At 39.9% G+C, this 17,177-nt stretch overlaps 2 protein-coding genes across 3 annotated transcripts in view; both read right to left on the bottom strand.

Annotated features, from left to right (window-relative positions):
* vaspb (vasodilator stimulated phosphoprotein b) overlaps positions 1–3,815 on the bottom strand; it is a 29,570-nt gene extending 25,755 nt beyond the window's left edge. The window contains exons 1-2 of one of the 2 annotated variants that reach the window (XM_080024944.1): positions 3,508–3,815; positions 3,329–3,414 (exon numbers count right to left, since the gene is read on the bottom strand). In XM_080024944.1, the coding sequence (XP_079881070.1) occupies positions 3,329–3,333 (5 nt within the window). In that variant the 5' untranslated portion in view covers positions 3,334–3,414; positions 3,508–3,815. Of the gene's footprint in view, positions 1–3,328 lie in introns of both variants that reach the window. The other variant, XM_080024945.1, reaches the window with a different exon arrangement.
* An 8,102-nt stretch (positions 3,816–11,917) lies between these two features.
* snrpd2 (small nuclear ribonucleoprotein D2 polypeptide) lies at positions 11,918–16,816 on the bottom strand. The gene is made up of 3 exons (XM_080025325.1): positions 16,688–16,816; positions 15,401–15,580; positions 11,918–12,383 (listed from the first exon to the last, which is right to left on the bottom strand). Coding segments are annotated over exons 1-3 (357 nt in total). The 5' UTR covers positions 16,690–16,816; the 3' UTR covers positions 11,918–12,208.
* Between the last annotated feature and the right edge of the window lie 361 nt (positions 16,817–17,177).

Genomic DNA, 17,177 nt, shown 5'->3' with positions numbered 1-17,177 from the left:
CGAGGAGTTTTAGAAGCACATAACCGGCAACTTTTTATGGTGCATGAAATAAATCCATTATTCTTACATTATGGATAGGAGTTCCCGCAAGCATACTCCAATTACTTCAAATTGTTTTTGCTTCTGCGTCGCTTAGCTAAGTGTTGATAAGGATGTTTATGGGGTAAAAAACAAGATCCTAAACAGCGGTTTCTGTTCACACTAAACAATACTTTAAGGGATTCAGAATGTCTCCCATGTATTCGGGTACAGCTTTAAAAAGACAAAAAATAAGGTGTCTAAAGTACACAAGTACTTCTTTGCTTGATTTTCAAAAAATTTAAAAGGAGAAAGATTAGCTGTACACAGGCTGAAAGTTGAGAGTCGATTGACAATGTGCCATCAGTAGGCTTCAAAAGAAAAAAATCCTTTTGCAAAATATTTAGGAGCACAAGTGGAGACATGAAAGATATGCATCCAAAACACACAAGTTATGAACATTACACAACACCATGGTGTGAACAACACTCTGTTATCGCAACACCAATGAGTTTCAGCTTGTAAGCCTTACATGGACATATGCAACAATATTGCTAAATGCCTGAAATAACAGCTACCGGCGGGCCTATTGGGAGACAAGGTTAAGATGTTGGAGAATTTGCCAGAGGAAGAAGACATGACAGCAAAACTGCAATGATCGCTGTTTGCTGCATTCCTTTCCAGTTACTGCCAAGGCAGAAAAAGGCTTGACTCGAGACAAAGAGGAGACAGATGGGGGAGGACATTTTTTTGCTTTTAAGGCTGATCAATAATAAGATCATCATGCAAGGGTGTGAGCAGAAAAGGCGGAAGAGCCCAGTTTGGCATCGCCACCAGGCATGTAGAACTTCTGAACTGAGCACAGAGAATGCTTTAAGTTGTAAACAGTGTGTTAAGCATCTGACTGTGTGTACGCTGACGTTGCACGTGTTGATTCTACAGCCTGACGCAGCCATACTGCCGGTGTCGGATAGGACAGGTCTTTTAGTCACAAAGATGCAGTCAGTGAATCATAGCCGGAGATGGGAGTCATCTCTGACAATAACAGTGAATCACAATGAAGATGGACGCCAACGCACTTCCCGTCCCACCTCAGCAAAAATGATCTAGGATCCAAGTCTAAAGTGCTGATACAGGGCTGTAATCGTCGGTCACTGTGAAACAAACGTGGTAAACTGGCTGTGGCATTTGTAAACACAAATCAGAGAATTAAAAAATGTCAAAATTAGAACAAAAACACTTGTGCGCATCCCAAATTGAACAAAAACCATTCCCATACGGGAGTGTCTGATAGGAACTAACTCATCGGCAGTGAAGGTGATCATCAGTGGGGGCATAGCTGTATGATTCGAATAAATAAGCAGGTTATTTCCGCCAACTTCAAATGCAAAGGCAGCTTAAAAGTTTGCAAAGAATTACTGCGCCGTTTTCTCAACTGGGTCAAATTGTTGAACCTTTGACCAACTGACTCCACCTCTGTGTCAACAATCACATACCACAGGGACAGATGACAATGGACACCGGCGGAGCTGCGTTCCAGTCTTTACCTATTATGCAAGGTGACGTGACACGCTTCAGGCCACAATGAAGGGTCAGCAGGAGCAGGATCCAGATAAAGTAATAACTACAATCATCTAGGCACATGTCATCAAGCTGATATACTTTAACATTGGTTTAGGATGTTGGTGCAGTCTAGTTGCTGCAGTACTTATTGTTTGGGGGTAGTGTTGGCAGCTGAGTATTCCAACAATAAAGCAGCTTGCTTATCTTAATGTATGATTGTGTAGTAATTTTGTACTGTGCATGGCGGGACACTGTGTTGTCATGGTGAAGTGTGTCTCGACAATAACCTGTCCACCGCAGGTATATCAAAGAAAACTATAGATGTCATTTCTACTAGAACCATTTTTTTTTTTATTTTGCTAGCTAACATGCATATCAAACTCCCTTTATTATTTTAACACTGTAATCTTTGTGGATTTTTGCATTGTTAAACTTAATTAACGGCATCCTTAGCAGGGTATGTTCACTGCAATATTATGACAGTGGCAGGATTTCAGGCTGCTCAAGTGCCTCCACTTCCTGCTGTAATCAAAGTTACTTGGCAGAATGTGCAAAACAAACACAAAGCCTAGACCAACCCATTCGCCAAGCTGAGATATAGTGTTACAGCAAGTACTGCAGCGAGAAAGGTTTTGAGATAAAGAACTCGTCACACAGGTTATCAGCCCCGCACCACTGTACCTCATGGCCCAGAATCAAAACCTGCACTTATCAAGCTCTTTTATATTGAGTCTTTGGTCAAGCTATGACACAACAAAAGCTTCCACGACGTAAGTGGAGTGCTACCCTGTTTGGAAGGTAAAGGAGTGAGAAAAAGAATGGAGAAGGAGTCAGCCGATAGAAGCCCCAACCAGGGTTGGGTGGCTTCAAAGCATGTAATTGCCAACTGCACAGGCTGTGACAGGATGTGGAATTTGTGGACATGAGCTTTCCTCAGAGCAATTCGGTTCCTGGTGCAAAAACCTCTGGATTCCCAGAGGGAGGAAAATAGTAGCAGAGGGATGGGTTTAATGTGTGGCGTGGCCAAGCCATCATTGTGCAGCTGCAGGACCCCTGCCCCCCCCCCCCTCCCTAAACAGAAGAATCCACCCTGCCGAAGTGCCTTGGAGCAAGACACTGAATCCCTTTCACAAGCTCTATAAATTACCCCGACCTCTGACCTTAGTCCCAAATAGCCTACACTGTTGGTCACCTTTTTTTCTTTTTTTTTACACAGCATGCTAGTGGTTTGATGTTGACACATGCACAATGGCACTTTGCTGCTGCAGCCAGAAGGAGCAACACAAAAGGCACAAGATGGAACAGATACACAACAATGTTTTTGTCATCTGACCTGTTCAACAACCCCAACTTACGAGTTGGCTACTTTTCTTAACAGGCAACAGACACACTTTGAACAGGTTGGACTTGGCCAACAGTGCGACCATGCGAGCTCGAGCACTTTCTGACACACAAACATCAACTTATTCACGAGAAAAATGTCACAAAAAAGCTGCCACAGTGTGCCCCCCGTAGTTTGAAAAAATAAATAAAAGAAGGGAAAAACTCTAGCCTAGTTATTTCTGGGTGACAAATGAGATTCAATGTTTTGGAAACAACCGCCGTGATGAGTAAAACTACTGGTCAGACTAAACAGTCAATGTAGGGTCAGAGCTGAACAGTAGCCTTTGTGAAAACGAGTGGCCGAAACACCAAATGTTGCCTGGGATCACAATGAAGAAGAAGGGATTTGAGCCGCTTTACCCACCTCATTGTTCGGCCAGAGTGGAGCTCCTCTCCTCGCAGGCAAGTTTGGCTGACTTCAGAGCTGGAGCCCGGGCTTTGAAAGCCAAACTAGTGAAAGAGAAGAACCGAGTAATTCAGCGAAAAACACGCATCTACACCCACACACGGGGTAGCCACTGGCGGTATAAAGAAGCAGCACACCTCGACGATTTCCTGGTTGTGTGGAGCGGGAGAGGAGGAAGAGGAGGAGGGGGGGAGCAGATACAGTAGTGGAGAGGGCTTGTCAACTCCAATCACTATCCCACATTAGGGTTTTCCCCCCTCCGCAAGCCGAAGAGGTGAAGCCGAGGAAACGCGAGAATGCACCACAACCAGAACTTCTCTTCTCACACTTTGGAGTTGGTTTACCGCTCCGTTTCGCGATATTACAGCCGTGTGTCTGGGCCAGACTTATCCTCCGCTCCCTCGGTCGGTCATAAGGTCCGTGTGTGTGTGCAGATTCATTGGAGTATGGGGCCCAACCCGCCAGCTTCAAAGGAGACTACAATCTCGCGATGCGTTCAATTGCGCCTCGGAAATGCCACATTTTGGAATGAGAGTGGCGTTTACTTGTATTTTTCTGTGTGGGATATATCTTCGAAGAGTAGCAGTACAAGGCAGTGTAGGCCAACCTAAGCAAAGTTTGAGGAGTTTATTTTTTACTCGAATATTTCCATTTTTGGCTGCTTCTGCTCTACCTACAGAGACATATTTTAGGAGTCAGATTTGCTGAATTATTGGACTGTTTGAGATTTTTTCTTTAAAACACACATATTATTTGTATAGGAAAGCATAATAAACCTTCCAAATATGAAGCATACAGGAAACATGAATGAACAAAACACTTGATGATTGGGATCACATTTCGGTAGAAGTTCACACTTATTTTATCCCACCACTTCTGCGTAGATCAGCTTCCTCAGTCATATGTGTGTGTATGTGTGTGTGTGTGTGTGTGTGTGTGTGTGTGTGTGTGTGTGTGTGTGTGTGTGTGTGTGTGTGTGTGTGTGTGTGTGTGTGTGTGTGTGTGTGTGTGTGTGTGTGTGTGTGTGTGTGTGTATTGGCAAATGACTTGTTCTTTGGGTTTTAGAAAGTGCTATACAAATAGAGCTTTACTTTCTTATTTATTTCATAGTCTATTACATTTATGGAAAGCTGAAGTAACTCATTACTTTCAAGATTCAAATTTTTACATAGCCTATAAAACACATCAGCTTATAAAATATGGTGCATTGTTAAGCCACCTGACACTATTTGTAGTTGTTAACATGAACTTCACCCCAACCTGCTACTGCCATAAAAGGTTGTTTACTTGTGCATGTGTCCTATCTATAACAATCTGACAAGGGCCCATTTTAAATTAAACATTATTAAGCACAGCCTGATTATCAGGACAAGACGGCACAATTACTCATCAAGTAGTTTTTTCTCTTATATGTGTACTTAAGACATCTAATTGCATGTGTAGAAACTTAAATGTTAATAAGTCAGTAACTATAGAAAGCTGGTTGTCATAAAGTGTTGTACAAGTATCAATAAAAAGAAACAGACATAACATAGAGGCCCCCTATGTAAACTAAAGTGAAGGTAGACTACAACAGGTGGAATTTTTTCTCAAGTTGTTCAAGTCCAAAGTTCTGCAACTGCAATCAATCAAAAGGCGTGATCTCCTTTGGTCTTAAGGTGCCGCCTAGCGTTACCAGAGGACCTGAGTATGTAGTAACACAGTTTAAAAGAAAGTATTATTATTATTATCATTATATTTTTTGTAATAATAACAATAATTATTCTTTATACTTGATGCTGAACATGTGTCAGAGAGGTTTTGTGAATGTGCATCCCCCTTTCATTACAGTTCTGTATGCCCTTTGTTTTTGTTGGTTTGAGTTGTTCAATTCCTGTATCACCTGAAGGCAGCATCTCATCTAAACCAGGAGCCCAGGCAAGGCCTCCACCTCGCCCTACTGGCTGTCTGGGTAACTTCAAGTTACTACAGGCAACTGAGGCTATTCTGGTTATTCCCATAGGTTATTCCATAAAGACTTCAGTGCATTTCACTGCGAGTCATGCTTCTGGAATGAAAAAAACAAACAAACAAAACAACAATGCTTTGATTCAAAAGATAAATAACAGGACGTAACAGCCATGAAATATAGTGAGCCTTTTAAATAACTTGTGTTAAACGATGAAGTAATATTTGCTAGTTCTGTTAACAATGACGGGGAGAAATAGGAGACAGATGACTCGCTTGGCCCACTTTTCAATGTGGAGAGATACTGCACACGCTAAAAGCACTCCTTCTTTCCTAATGGGGACAAAAGTGGAAGAGAGGATGAGAAAGGAATGCATTACGTCTCTATGGCATGTGTAAACATCCAGAAAGCCAATATGCCTTTCTCCCTGCACACACACACACACACACATACATAGACATACAAGCCGACTGCTCTGAGCAACTGCTAGTCTGGTATTTTTGTGCCAAGCCATGTGTCCCCAGTTAACTCTGCTGCTGTGTCTACTGAACCTCATACTGTAAAGTAAACCCCACTCCCTCCACCCTGTTCGCTGAGTGTGCGATTTTGTAAATATTAACACCACATCCTGTGCAAACTTGTAATCCAGACATGTGCTGAGGTGTTGATGTGATTTTTGCTTTAAAAAAACCGTTGGTCCTGTTCCCAGAAAGTTGCCCAGTAAAGAATTAGAAAAAAAGCCATGCAGTAATTATAGGTTCCTGGTTTTCTCCTCCTCTTCACCACAGCTTTATTCCCACAGCTTGACGTCAGGCGGCCATCGCTTTCTCCAGCTGGCAGTCTGACAGAAGGCCTGTCATACAGCAGCAAGGAGACCTCTGTGACACTTGGAGCAAAGTGGCTAGAATGGGTGATCAGAGTTACCGTTAAAGGTTTTAAGTGAAAGATGCATATGAGTTGGAGGGACAAAGCAGCAAGATTTACACATAGAGTCGATGATTAACCAGGGCCCGAGCTACAACTCTGTATCTTTCTCTCTCTCTTTCCCTGCGCATTTGTAAGGGAAGCTATTATGTAAACAGACTGCACTTATACTACTTCATCTTAAATCAGAGAGTGTAGGACTTGTTGAGGCATGTAGTCCTGAGGCGTGCATCTTAAAAGCCTCAGCCTCCAATGCTGGCTGAATAGCGGAGGAATAAAGAGAGAGAGAGAGAGAGAGAAAGAGAATTATACAACTGAACTTCAATCAAGAAAACTAAAGTGTCTGTCTGGATCCCAAGGCTGGGGAGCAGTCAGCCAGACTTGGGATTAGCAAGTAACAGTATGACCTAAAACAGGCCATGGCAATGTTTAGTGGAAATTTTAACGTATTTTAATCCTCTCCCCATCTCTTTTTGACAGGGAGGGGAGTGGGAATCTGTTAAAAAGGCAGCGGGGACACATCTAAGAGGTCTGGGCTTTAGGCCAGTTTAGCCAAAGGCAGCATTAGGATTGTAAAGAGTAGTCTGAATGACAAGTCCTTTTATATACATTCTATGGTCCTGAAATGTAGGCCCTGAACTCCTCATATAGGGCAAACTGGTATCATTACACACAGTCTGAGTAAACCAAGCTGCTGTCCTTCAAGTGAAGAACACAAAATGAAAGATATTTTTCTGAATATAGAACTTCGGTTTTAACTTTATTTACTTGAGCATTTTGCCACTTGCATATAAGGTGTATCTGCATGTGACAGAGAGAGAAAAATATCAATTATAAAGACCCCAAAAAAACACTTATATCTATATATATATACAGTATGAGTATAAAATGATGCTTTTCAAATCCAGTGAATGTGTTTGACATTTTAGGGGTTGCCGTGTGCTTGCCAGTCAAGGAAAACTAGCTACATTACTTTTAGAATCCACTAGATGGCAACAAGTCCGTAGTATATGACTTACACACAAAAGTCCCACACAGCAGTTCCACACTGAGCTGTGTTCCTGAATTTTTCCAACATGTTACACTGACATTCTTTTTTATTTGTATATGTACAGATGTCTTTCCTGCCACAACTGCCTAAAAAATACAATTAAATGTTTGTTTCAACATCATAAAAAGAAGATATGTCTTGTGGTCAACAGCTCAGAATATGTTGTTATACCACCTCTCCTAAAAGAAGATATATTGTTATCCTAAATGCATTTCAGACACATTCATAACAAAGATCACAGCCAGAATATCAGTCACTTTTGATGTTATATGAACACCAAAACGTAGCATCAGATACAATCCTAAGCAGGCACAATGCCTCAACTGTACAGTATATTGAAGCCACTACGCATACTGTATATCCTCTGTAATAAGTATTTGGGTTTACATGCCATTAAAGGAGTTTACATTCTTCTATTTAACATCATGAATATTAAAACATTTCTGATATTCTTTGGTCTAAATATTTAATGAAAGTTTGCACATCACCACTGCTTATTCTCCCACTAGAGGCATAATTACAATCCACTGAAGGAATTATTGTGTGCGTTTATAACACTCTTCTTATCTCCAGGTTAAAGGCCTACTTCACCGGTTTGAATATGAAGGTGTATTGAATTCTGAGATCCTATGTAGTAGGTGCGAAAAAAATTGAAATCGGTTCATCCTGGCCTGAGAAAAGGCAGAAAGAGTGTTTTTTTTAACCCTATATTTCTCTTTCTCGTGACATCACAGAAAGAGAAATATAGGGTTAAAAAAAAATTTACTTTGTAAATATTACTGTGATGTCTTTTACTGTGACATCACAGTAATATTTACAAAGTACGTTTTTTATACATAATATTATTATGCATGCATTAATGTAAAAGCAGGATTTGTTACTGGATGAAGTTGAACTCATTCTGTATTGGACTATTATATAGGCCTACTATCTATGGTATTGGACTGCAAAAACATTTTATTTTCATTGTGGATTTAAGAATTTTTCATTAAATTGCTTGCTTGCTTAAAAATTAAAATTATTAAAAAGAAAAGCAACAAACAAACAACCATGACAATTTTGGCATATTTGAATTAAAACACCTATACTTTACTTTGACTTTTATCCAAATAATCAATAGAAAATATAAGCTGTCAATCAACTTATTGATTAATCAATTAGCCTATTATTTTATACCTGCTTTTTGGCCTATATGTTGCCCTACATTGCCCTAATATGCAATGTTTTATAAACTTCTCATATGTTTGGCGTGCAAACATCTTCATTCCTAAGGTAACTAACTAGCTATCATATAAATGACTGTAGTGGAATATAATATTTCCCAGGGAATTGTAGAGGAAGAATAAAGTAGCATAGCATACAAATAATATATTCAAGTAAGTTCAATTGCATTAAAGTTGTACTAAATGTAGGCTAGCCTGTTACATTCCACCTCTGCTTGAGAGTTGCTTGTTTGTAAAAAGGCCCACATGCACCCAATCCCTCTTGTTGTGGCTGTGTGTTCTGACAGTAACTGTTATTCACACTCTTTAAAGATGAGTGAAGGCAGTGTTTGTGTTTACCGGAGCTGACACCCTCTCCTCCTTTCTTCTCCTCCCGTCTTCCTCTCTGACACCGGGACCGCGGCTCTGCTTGAAAACAAACTGCGGAGGCGGCTCCGGTTACCGGGGTCCGATCGATGCACTGCACGGTGTCGCGTTGCCCGGAGGCTCGAGTATCGATGCATGGCCGATCGCTATCATAATCACACTTCCCCCCTGTTATCACTTACCTACTGAATAAAACATCTGCCTTCCGGAAGAACAAACAAATCTGGAGGGAAAGAAGTGTCTTGAAGTGTCTTTGAGATCAGTGAAGTAAAATAAGTGATAACCAACAAATGAAGTCCCCAAAGTTGTTTTTATCTGAAACATCTCCAAATAGATCCAGCAGACATTTGACAACGCTTTGTCCCAGGATGCTGCAACTAACTGTGTGGGTTACAATGACATTTTATCCAAAATAAACCCACAATTTCTTGATAGATTAACTTTATTTGAATACAATAGCCTATAGGCTAAGTTAAATTGCTATAAATTGACACTAATCCACCCACATGTACAGGTAAAATACAAAACCACATACACATAAAAGGGAATACTATGGGAAATAAAATAATATTACACTGCCTAGTTCTATAGGCTACTGGGTTACACGTTTTTTGCCTAAGAGAGTGTAGTGTATTTTGTTATGACACATTCTAAGATTACTGTAGTGTATTATGTTACTATACATTTTATAATAAGGTCTACTGCTACAGAGGAGACAAAGACAGTCAGCCTCATCTGGCAGGGGGCAAAGTCAGGGATGTCAGCTGCTTGAGTGAGGAAACCCTCAAGGCTGACCTGTAGATCATTCAAATTTCACACAAAGGTGACTGTCTTGTGAGTTAATCAAAGACAGTCTGGCTAAGAGTTAGCAGTAGTTTATTGACCCTGGTCGTCATCATCATCATCATCATCAGCATTGTCTTAAAAGTTGCTGAATCAGACTTCTTGGCCAACGTGACATATCGACTCTAGGTGAGACCTCCTCAGGATGTCCTCTGGGGGCCAGAGATTGCCCTCTGACCATTAGGGTGGAGCTAGTTAGGGTACACCAATTAGGTGTTAGGAGGAGCAGGGCGTACTGTCCTAAAGAACCAATCAGATCACTTAGATTGACAGGTTAAAACCAGCCACAATGCTGGAAAAGTTAGGTCTTTTAGTATACAGGAACTTTTCATAGCTTTTGGTTTTATGTAGGTACCTCTATTAGTTATTTGGCTACAAACACTTTAAATTCTTATTGGCTTCGTTTTGACTGCAGGATGAGTTTTGTTGTAAATAAAAGAATTGTTCCTGAGACCTCCTCATCTGCATTCAACTGTGTCTTCTTCCATCAACTAACTACCAACGCCGGCTTTCTGAGTAAAGGACCAAGAAAATATACTACAAGAGCAACTGAGGAAGTTTAATTTGTGGATAGTATGGTTAAATTCTCCATCACAGCAACTAAGTGCACTTTACAAACTGTTGTTAGATTTACCTTGCAAACTTTAGTCAGATCAGTACAGTTTCAAAGAGATAATCTGCACAATACGATTAATTTAAAAATGCTCCGATATTAAAACAAAAGAAAAGCAAGATGTTGACTCATTTGGGGGCCTTGTGGAGGCCAGAGGGCCCTAAGCAGCAGCTGCTGCTGTTTCCTCATGCCCTGGGCTGAGGACGGCACAACAACGTTGAAACCTTTTCCAACGACTGCAACGTGATCTCCTCAAACTTTTGGTAGTTGTCAAGATTTGCCTGAAGCAGCAATGTAACCCAAGTCATAAAGGTTCACTGCATCTCACATCCAGCGCTCAAATGGATTTGCTTAGTGGCTGAGTTCTCCCTCCAACCCAGCAGGCTTCACCTGAGAGCAGTAAATCAGTAAGAACTAGTTGCCCACACACAGTTACCACAGGTGCTGGCCTTAGACATGCTACACAGGGTTAATAGTAAGAGCAGTCAAGTGTTGTGTAGTGCAAGGGGTGATTCATCGGATGTAAAGGTATTAAGGAAACAGAATACTGTAGAAGAGAGGAAAGTTTATGCAAAGTTAAAGGTGCTACGAGGCACTTTTAAAATATTTCTCAAAGTAAATTTTTTCCTCTGATGATCCTGAATTACATGTAACAGAAAACAAGACCATCAATGCAAAGCAATCTATTTTTATATAGTTTTTCTTAATGCCTTTGTCATGGGTACGCTCAACCAGGAACAACAGCTGGGGTAGTGAAAACTTGTCCAAAGGGGATGCAAGTTCCTCGGAAAACCTGTAAGTGGATTTTTATGAAGGGAATTATATTCTAATTTTGAGGCCTACAGCTAAACCAAACGGGATTCTAACACTGACGACATAAATCAATGCTATCCAGAAACTGAATGAAAAATACACAGACAAGCTTTTTCATTCAATCAAACAATCAAAATCCCACACACTCCCGACCGCTAAATTTGAGAGCACCAGAGGTTAGGTGCCAACTGCTGGAGAGAAGTAAGGCGAGACCTGCTGTTAAGCTATTAAGACAATTAACAAAGTGGTCAGGAGGGGCTGCGCGGCAGAGGGGAGCAGGCTGAAATGGAGAGATGAGGGTGTGAAGTGACAGTCAGCACATCTGGTGTCATCAATAATGCAGCAGACCTTTAAACGGCAGTTTGTCGCATATTGAGCGATGCCTACTGAAATCAAGCCTGACACCTTAGATGCTGTCAGGGGAGAGTGAAAAGGGTGACAGCGGGAAGAGGAGGAGGTGGGCAAGGATACCCGAAAAACAAAAAAACGGAGGAAAGAAGCTTTTGCAGAGGCATTGTCAAATACAATTCATGAATACACTTTTAAAAATTCACTAAGTCAGAAGAATGGAAACGCATTACTGGTGTAATATATTAACTCATATCAACTAACAGAATTGTAAAAGTAGAATCATCTTCATTCATGTTGGGTATTACACTTGAGACTAAAAAAAAATAAAAAATGTATAGCAGCATTTAATTATGTTTTCAAAGCAGGTAGAAACTTGAAAGCTTAAAGCGAGAAGAAAAAACAAACAAGACTTGAATCTAGTCATCACTTTTATTATTAAAATGAAAAATACAGAAGATTTCGGTTGGCAAAAAAAAAAATTGTATTCTTGCGCCTGTATGGCTCAATAAAGAGTACAGACATTGTTTTGACAATATGTATCTTACCCAACAGTGACTGCAGTGATCCAACAACAAAATAACTGAACAAAGACGTTTCCATTAATAATAGTCCACTGCCTTCCAATCATTCCACAAAAAAGAAAAGAAAAAAGATCAAAAGAAAAAAGGGCTCTAAAACGGGTTCAGCCGGACACCTACTAAAGCGTTCATTTTCCTGTGATCAGAGGGTTTCTCAGCACGATGATGACAGAGTCCCCCCTCAGGAACATTTTCGATATGTAGCGATCCTTATTCACAGGCTTAGACTTCTTCTTTCCCTTTCCGCTCTTGGGGACCTCCGTCCACATCTCTTTCACGTTCTCCAAGACCATGTTGCAGTGCCTGAAAGGACACAGAGACACGTTGTTACCCATTTTGGGAGGAGAATAAATTCCTGAGTAGAAATGGGCCTCATGAAAATTGATTCCATCCTAAGTAGAATATGAGTGATGTAAATAAATATGTGGGATACACATCAATCACATCAAGGTAAAGAGTGAGACATTCCAGCCATGTACAGAGTGTTGGTCCTTCTCCACAGGGGAAAAACACTAGTAACTCATAATTGATAAAAACAACAACAACAACAACAGCTAAATTAAATTAATGCAAACTGTCCAGTTTCGTCTTCTGTTGCAAAAGACAGTATAACATCACCTAATATAGGCAACAAAATGGCAATAAAAAAATATTTGTGACAGTCACATTCTCCAACGGAGTCCAATAATTAAGTGAATTAATTTATTCACATTCAACAGATGGTTATATGTTAGTTTTGTAGTAAATACAGAATCATTAACCCATTGATGATGACTATGGCACTCTAGGATACATTATCCTTATCTCCTGAGGGTTTTCTAAAAAAATCCTACGAATTGTCAACGTCTACCAAAACCGAAATATCTAAGCCTGTGTAGCACATAGAAACATGCAATGAAAGACATTTAAAAAAGGTAAGGGTCACAGGTTTTATTAACCCATTGATGACGGCTGCTGTGCGATGCCACATTGTATCTCCTGCCTGATGCTGCGTAGCGCAGCATTGTTACTTTATCTAATTTTCATGACGTGAGCATCATAGAATGCACCGTCATTGGTTCAAATACACATGAGGTGGGTTTTGTTGATTTTTTAAGAACAGGTGACCACCCAAAAGTTGTGTGGTTTGCCGAAAATCACGCAAAAAAAAAAGAAAAAATAATATGCCAGCTTTGTCGGCGATAGTGTATTACAGAACAGTTAGTGGCGTTCGGAGCGCAGAATCTAGGTCTACTATAGGCTACTGACGAAAATCACACAACACATTGCATCTATTTATTAACAATATTTATGAATTTAGGCTATATTTTGCTGCTCCAACTCAAATTCAGCCCAGCCAGGCGATAGTTAAGTTTCAGTTTCGTTTTCATCTCCGTGGTATACAGCCGTTTGGACCAGCTGATCGTCTCCCGACAGCAGGAGTCAGTCTGCGTTCCAGTTGTACTGGGAAGCTGGATTTATGGTGCCAGTGATAACTGAAAAAAAAAATTAAATAAAGCTATCTTCTCCTTCCTATATCTGTCTATCTTTATCCCTCCACTGCACACTCAGTCACTACTATCCATGCTAAAAGGAAGCAGGATTATAACCTAATTTAGCACATTATTTTTAAATATTTTATATTATTTATTATTATTTTCTCTCCCCCATCTAATTTTGACGATTTTTAGAAAAATTTGTTGGTTTGTAAGCGCTAAGGGAGCATGTTTAAATAAAACCTGTGAACCTTAACTTTTAAATGTATTTTATTTCATGTTTCTATGTGCTACGCAGGCTTAGATATTAAGGTTTTGGTAGACTTGACAATTCGTACTATTTTTTCAGAAAACCCTCAAGCATTAAGGACATGCATCCTAGATTGCCATAGTCATCAATGGGTTAAACATGCTCCCTTTGGGGCGCCCTTAGCTCAGTTGGTAGGGCGTCCCCCCCGGGCCGGGCCCAGCGGCAGACCCGGGTTCGATTCCCGCCAGCGGTCGTTCTCTGCATGTCGCACCCCTCTCTGCCCCATTTCACCTCTGTGTCTCTGCACCATCAATAAAGCATTAAAAACACGATCCCTTAGCACTTACATACCAACACATTTTTCTAAAAATCGTCAAAATTAGATGGGGGAAAAAAAGAGAATAAATTATATAAAATATTTAAAAATAATGTGCTAAATGAGGTTTTAATCCTGCTTCCTTTAAGCATGGATAGAAGTGACTGAGTGTGCAGTGGTCAGGGAGGGAGGAAGAGATAGCTTTATTTTATAATTTGGTTCAGTTATCACTGGCACAATAAATCCAATTTCCCAGTACAACTGGAACACAGAATGACTCCTGCTGCCGATCAGCTGGTCCAAACAGCTGTATAAACACGGAGATGAAACTGAAACTTAACTATAGCCTGGCTGGGCTGACTTGAGTTGGAGCAGCCAAATATACTAGCCTAAATTAATAAATATTGTTACTAAATAGAAGTAATGTGTTGTGTGATTTTTGTCAGTAGCCTACAGTAGACCTAGATTCTGTGCTCCGAAGACCACTAACTGTTCTGTAATACACCATCGCAGCCTTGTGTGTGGCTGCTGTGGAGCAATTGTGCTTTTCACATTTTCAAACATTTACCTTGTATTTTTTTTCTTAGAAGTTCCTTTTGGCCATATTTTACAACACCATGGAAGGCCAATTGACATAGGCAATGCACATTTTTTATTTCTCAAATATTTTTCAGTGTTTGACACATGTTAATTTAGGTTCTACTTGTTTCTCATTTGTTATATTTTATCAAATGCAAAAAAACAACTAGTTCTCGACTTAACATTGGCATCAGCCATTTGAAAAACCATATTAGTCGACCGCTATTTATGTTCTGAATTTATGTGCATTTCTAATGTCAATCTGCTCAAAACAGAATCGTTTGAGGATCAATCTGCTGTAGGATGAAAATGGATGCAAGATGTTCAAAAAAGATGTACTAACATACAGTAGCCTACATGTTATAATCCCCTAAAAATCTGAATGTAATTAGTCTGGGCTCTTTGAGACGGTGTATACAGTAATAAATCAGGACAGGTGTCTTTAGACTTCATCATATTATAGCTATCACGGTTATAATATCATATCATGTAAAGCCCACCGGTGGAAAGAAGCACACTAAAGTATTGTAACATCAAAATTACCGTGAAATAATTGAGTAATTAATATAAGTAAAAAATACTGTACTGAAATAAAAGCAATAACCCATTGTCAAATATTACAAAACAAATTGATGAAATCAAATATTCAATTCATATTGTGTAAGCAGCAAGGTCAAAATTTAGTGTGTGGGCTCGGTACCTGTCAAAAGCCTTGACTCTTCCGAGCAGTTTCTTGTTGTTGCGACAGTTGATGAGGACCTGAGTGTTGTTCTTGACTGACTGGGTGAGCACAGACAGGGGGCCGGTGTTGAACTCCTCTTCCTCTCTCTTCTGCAGCTCCTCAGGGGTCATCTCGGACTTGGGCTTTGTTAACAGACTCCTGAAGAACAACACAAAAAAGAATAACAATTAATATGTTAATAATAAATAAACAAGTATGATGAGAATGGCTTATTGGAATTAGTATGGTACGGGTATTAAAAGGATTTCTTATAAATCACCAAATAGGGTTTATGGGAGGGATTAACTATTCAGTAATCCACCTTTTATAATCCTGTTGTATTGATTTTCAAATTTTTAACCTAATTTTAAGTTTTTCCTTGTACCTAAAGAGTTGAGCAAGAACTTACAGAAAGAGAAACTTTTACACTTTTCACTTTTGATAACAAATATTACGTTACCACAAGATGCCAGATATCAAAGTAAACGAAGGACTTCGACCAAATTAACTGAGCATTGGCTCAGTACATAACTATAGAACACAATTATGTAGAACAGTGTTCATCATGGAGTCCAGCACACACAAGTGTATTTATCATCAGAGGGTTGAAACACCTCGACACACAAACACAGGAAAAACATTTCCACGAACAAAATTAAATTAGAGTTGTTATTTTAACTGTAATTATTTTAGTAAGGGACGACGCTTTTATTTTGAACTTTAGGACTTTGACTCGATTTAGCCAACAGCGTGACGGTTCATTATAATACTAATATAACAATACAATAATAGCGACAATATTAACTTCACCAAGCAAAGACTAGAAACTGTACACTCCCCGTCCGATAATTTAACACATGATGTAATGCACCTACTATCTCTTGCAGGAACATGCATGCTGAAACACTTTGGAGCTTGGTGTTAGCATTCGGCAACCTAGCTTTTGTCAATGCTATTGTGCGACTTCTTGTTTCTTTTCAACAACGCACCGAAAGCGTTTAAACAAAAAATAAGGTTGTTGGACTTTAATGCACCAACAGCACTGTAGTAGTAACGTGGCTAAACCTACGTATCAAAAGGAGGGAAAACACATACAAAGGGTTCATGGGCTACAGCTAACCGGCCTTGGACCCCTTGAGCTGCTATCCAGGTTAGCATCGGCTGGTACCACCGGTTAGCTACTGCCTGCTGGGAATTTGAGTTGTAGCTCTGAGGCATACAAATAATCACTCTCATACAAACTGATCGATCATCATATATACTCACATGGTTGCGGATGAATAAAAACAGATTTTTCAGATCGTATCGTGCTCGTCTCCACCAAGTGCCTTCGTATCTTCAACGACTCGCGTGGACCAAGCTACTTCCGGGTCAACAAAGACGCGCTGTTTTCCCCCCGATTTGGTACCGGGTTACTACTCTTAAAAAAATATCCCTGCGTTCCAAACATAAGTTCCAAATCACATAGACTACTCTTTCTTTTTACTACACTACATACTAAAGTACAGAAGAGTTTAAGGGCCACAGGAGAGAGAAAAAAATCAGATGAGGATTTTTTTTTTTTCATTATGTTGAGAAATGTCAAGAATAAAGACGAATAGGCCTACTCCAAAATGCTATTGGAGTTAGTGGGGCATTTATGTACAGCATACTACAATTGACGTGCATGTATTGGGACATCCAAAACTTTTTTGGCATACTAAATAGTAGGGAAGTATGGGAATTGGAACACAGGTATGCCCTGTGTTCTCCAAAT

The sequence above is a fragment of the Ammodytes marinus genome (assembly GCF_949987685.1).
Source record: "Ammodytes marinus genome assembly, chromosome: 3".
Classification (NCBI taxonomy): Eukaryota; Metazoa; Chordata; class Actinopteri; order Uranoscopiformes; family Ammodytidae; genus Ammodytes; species Ammodytes marinus.
The sequence above is the reverse complement of the archived record's forward strand: the minus strand, read 5'-3'. Positions and strand labels throughout refer to the sequence as shown.

Excerpts from the sequence above, each read along its gene's own strand:
- snrpd2 (XM_080025325.1), bottom strand. Across the intron at positions 12,384-15,400 it reads AGAGTCAAGGCTTTTGACAG|GCACTGCAACATGGTCTTGG; the intron begins GTACCGAGCCCA and ends GTGTCCTTTCAG.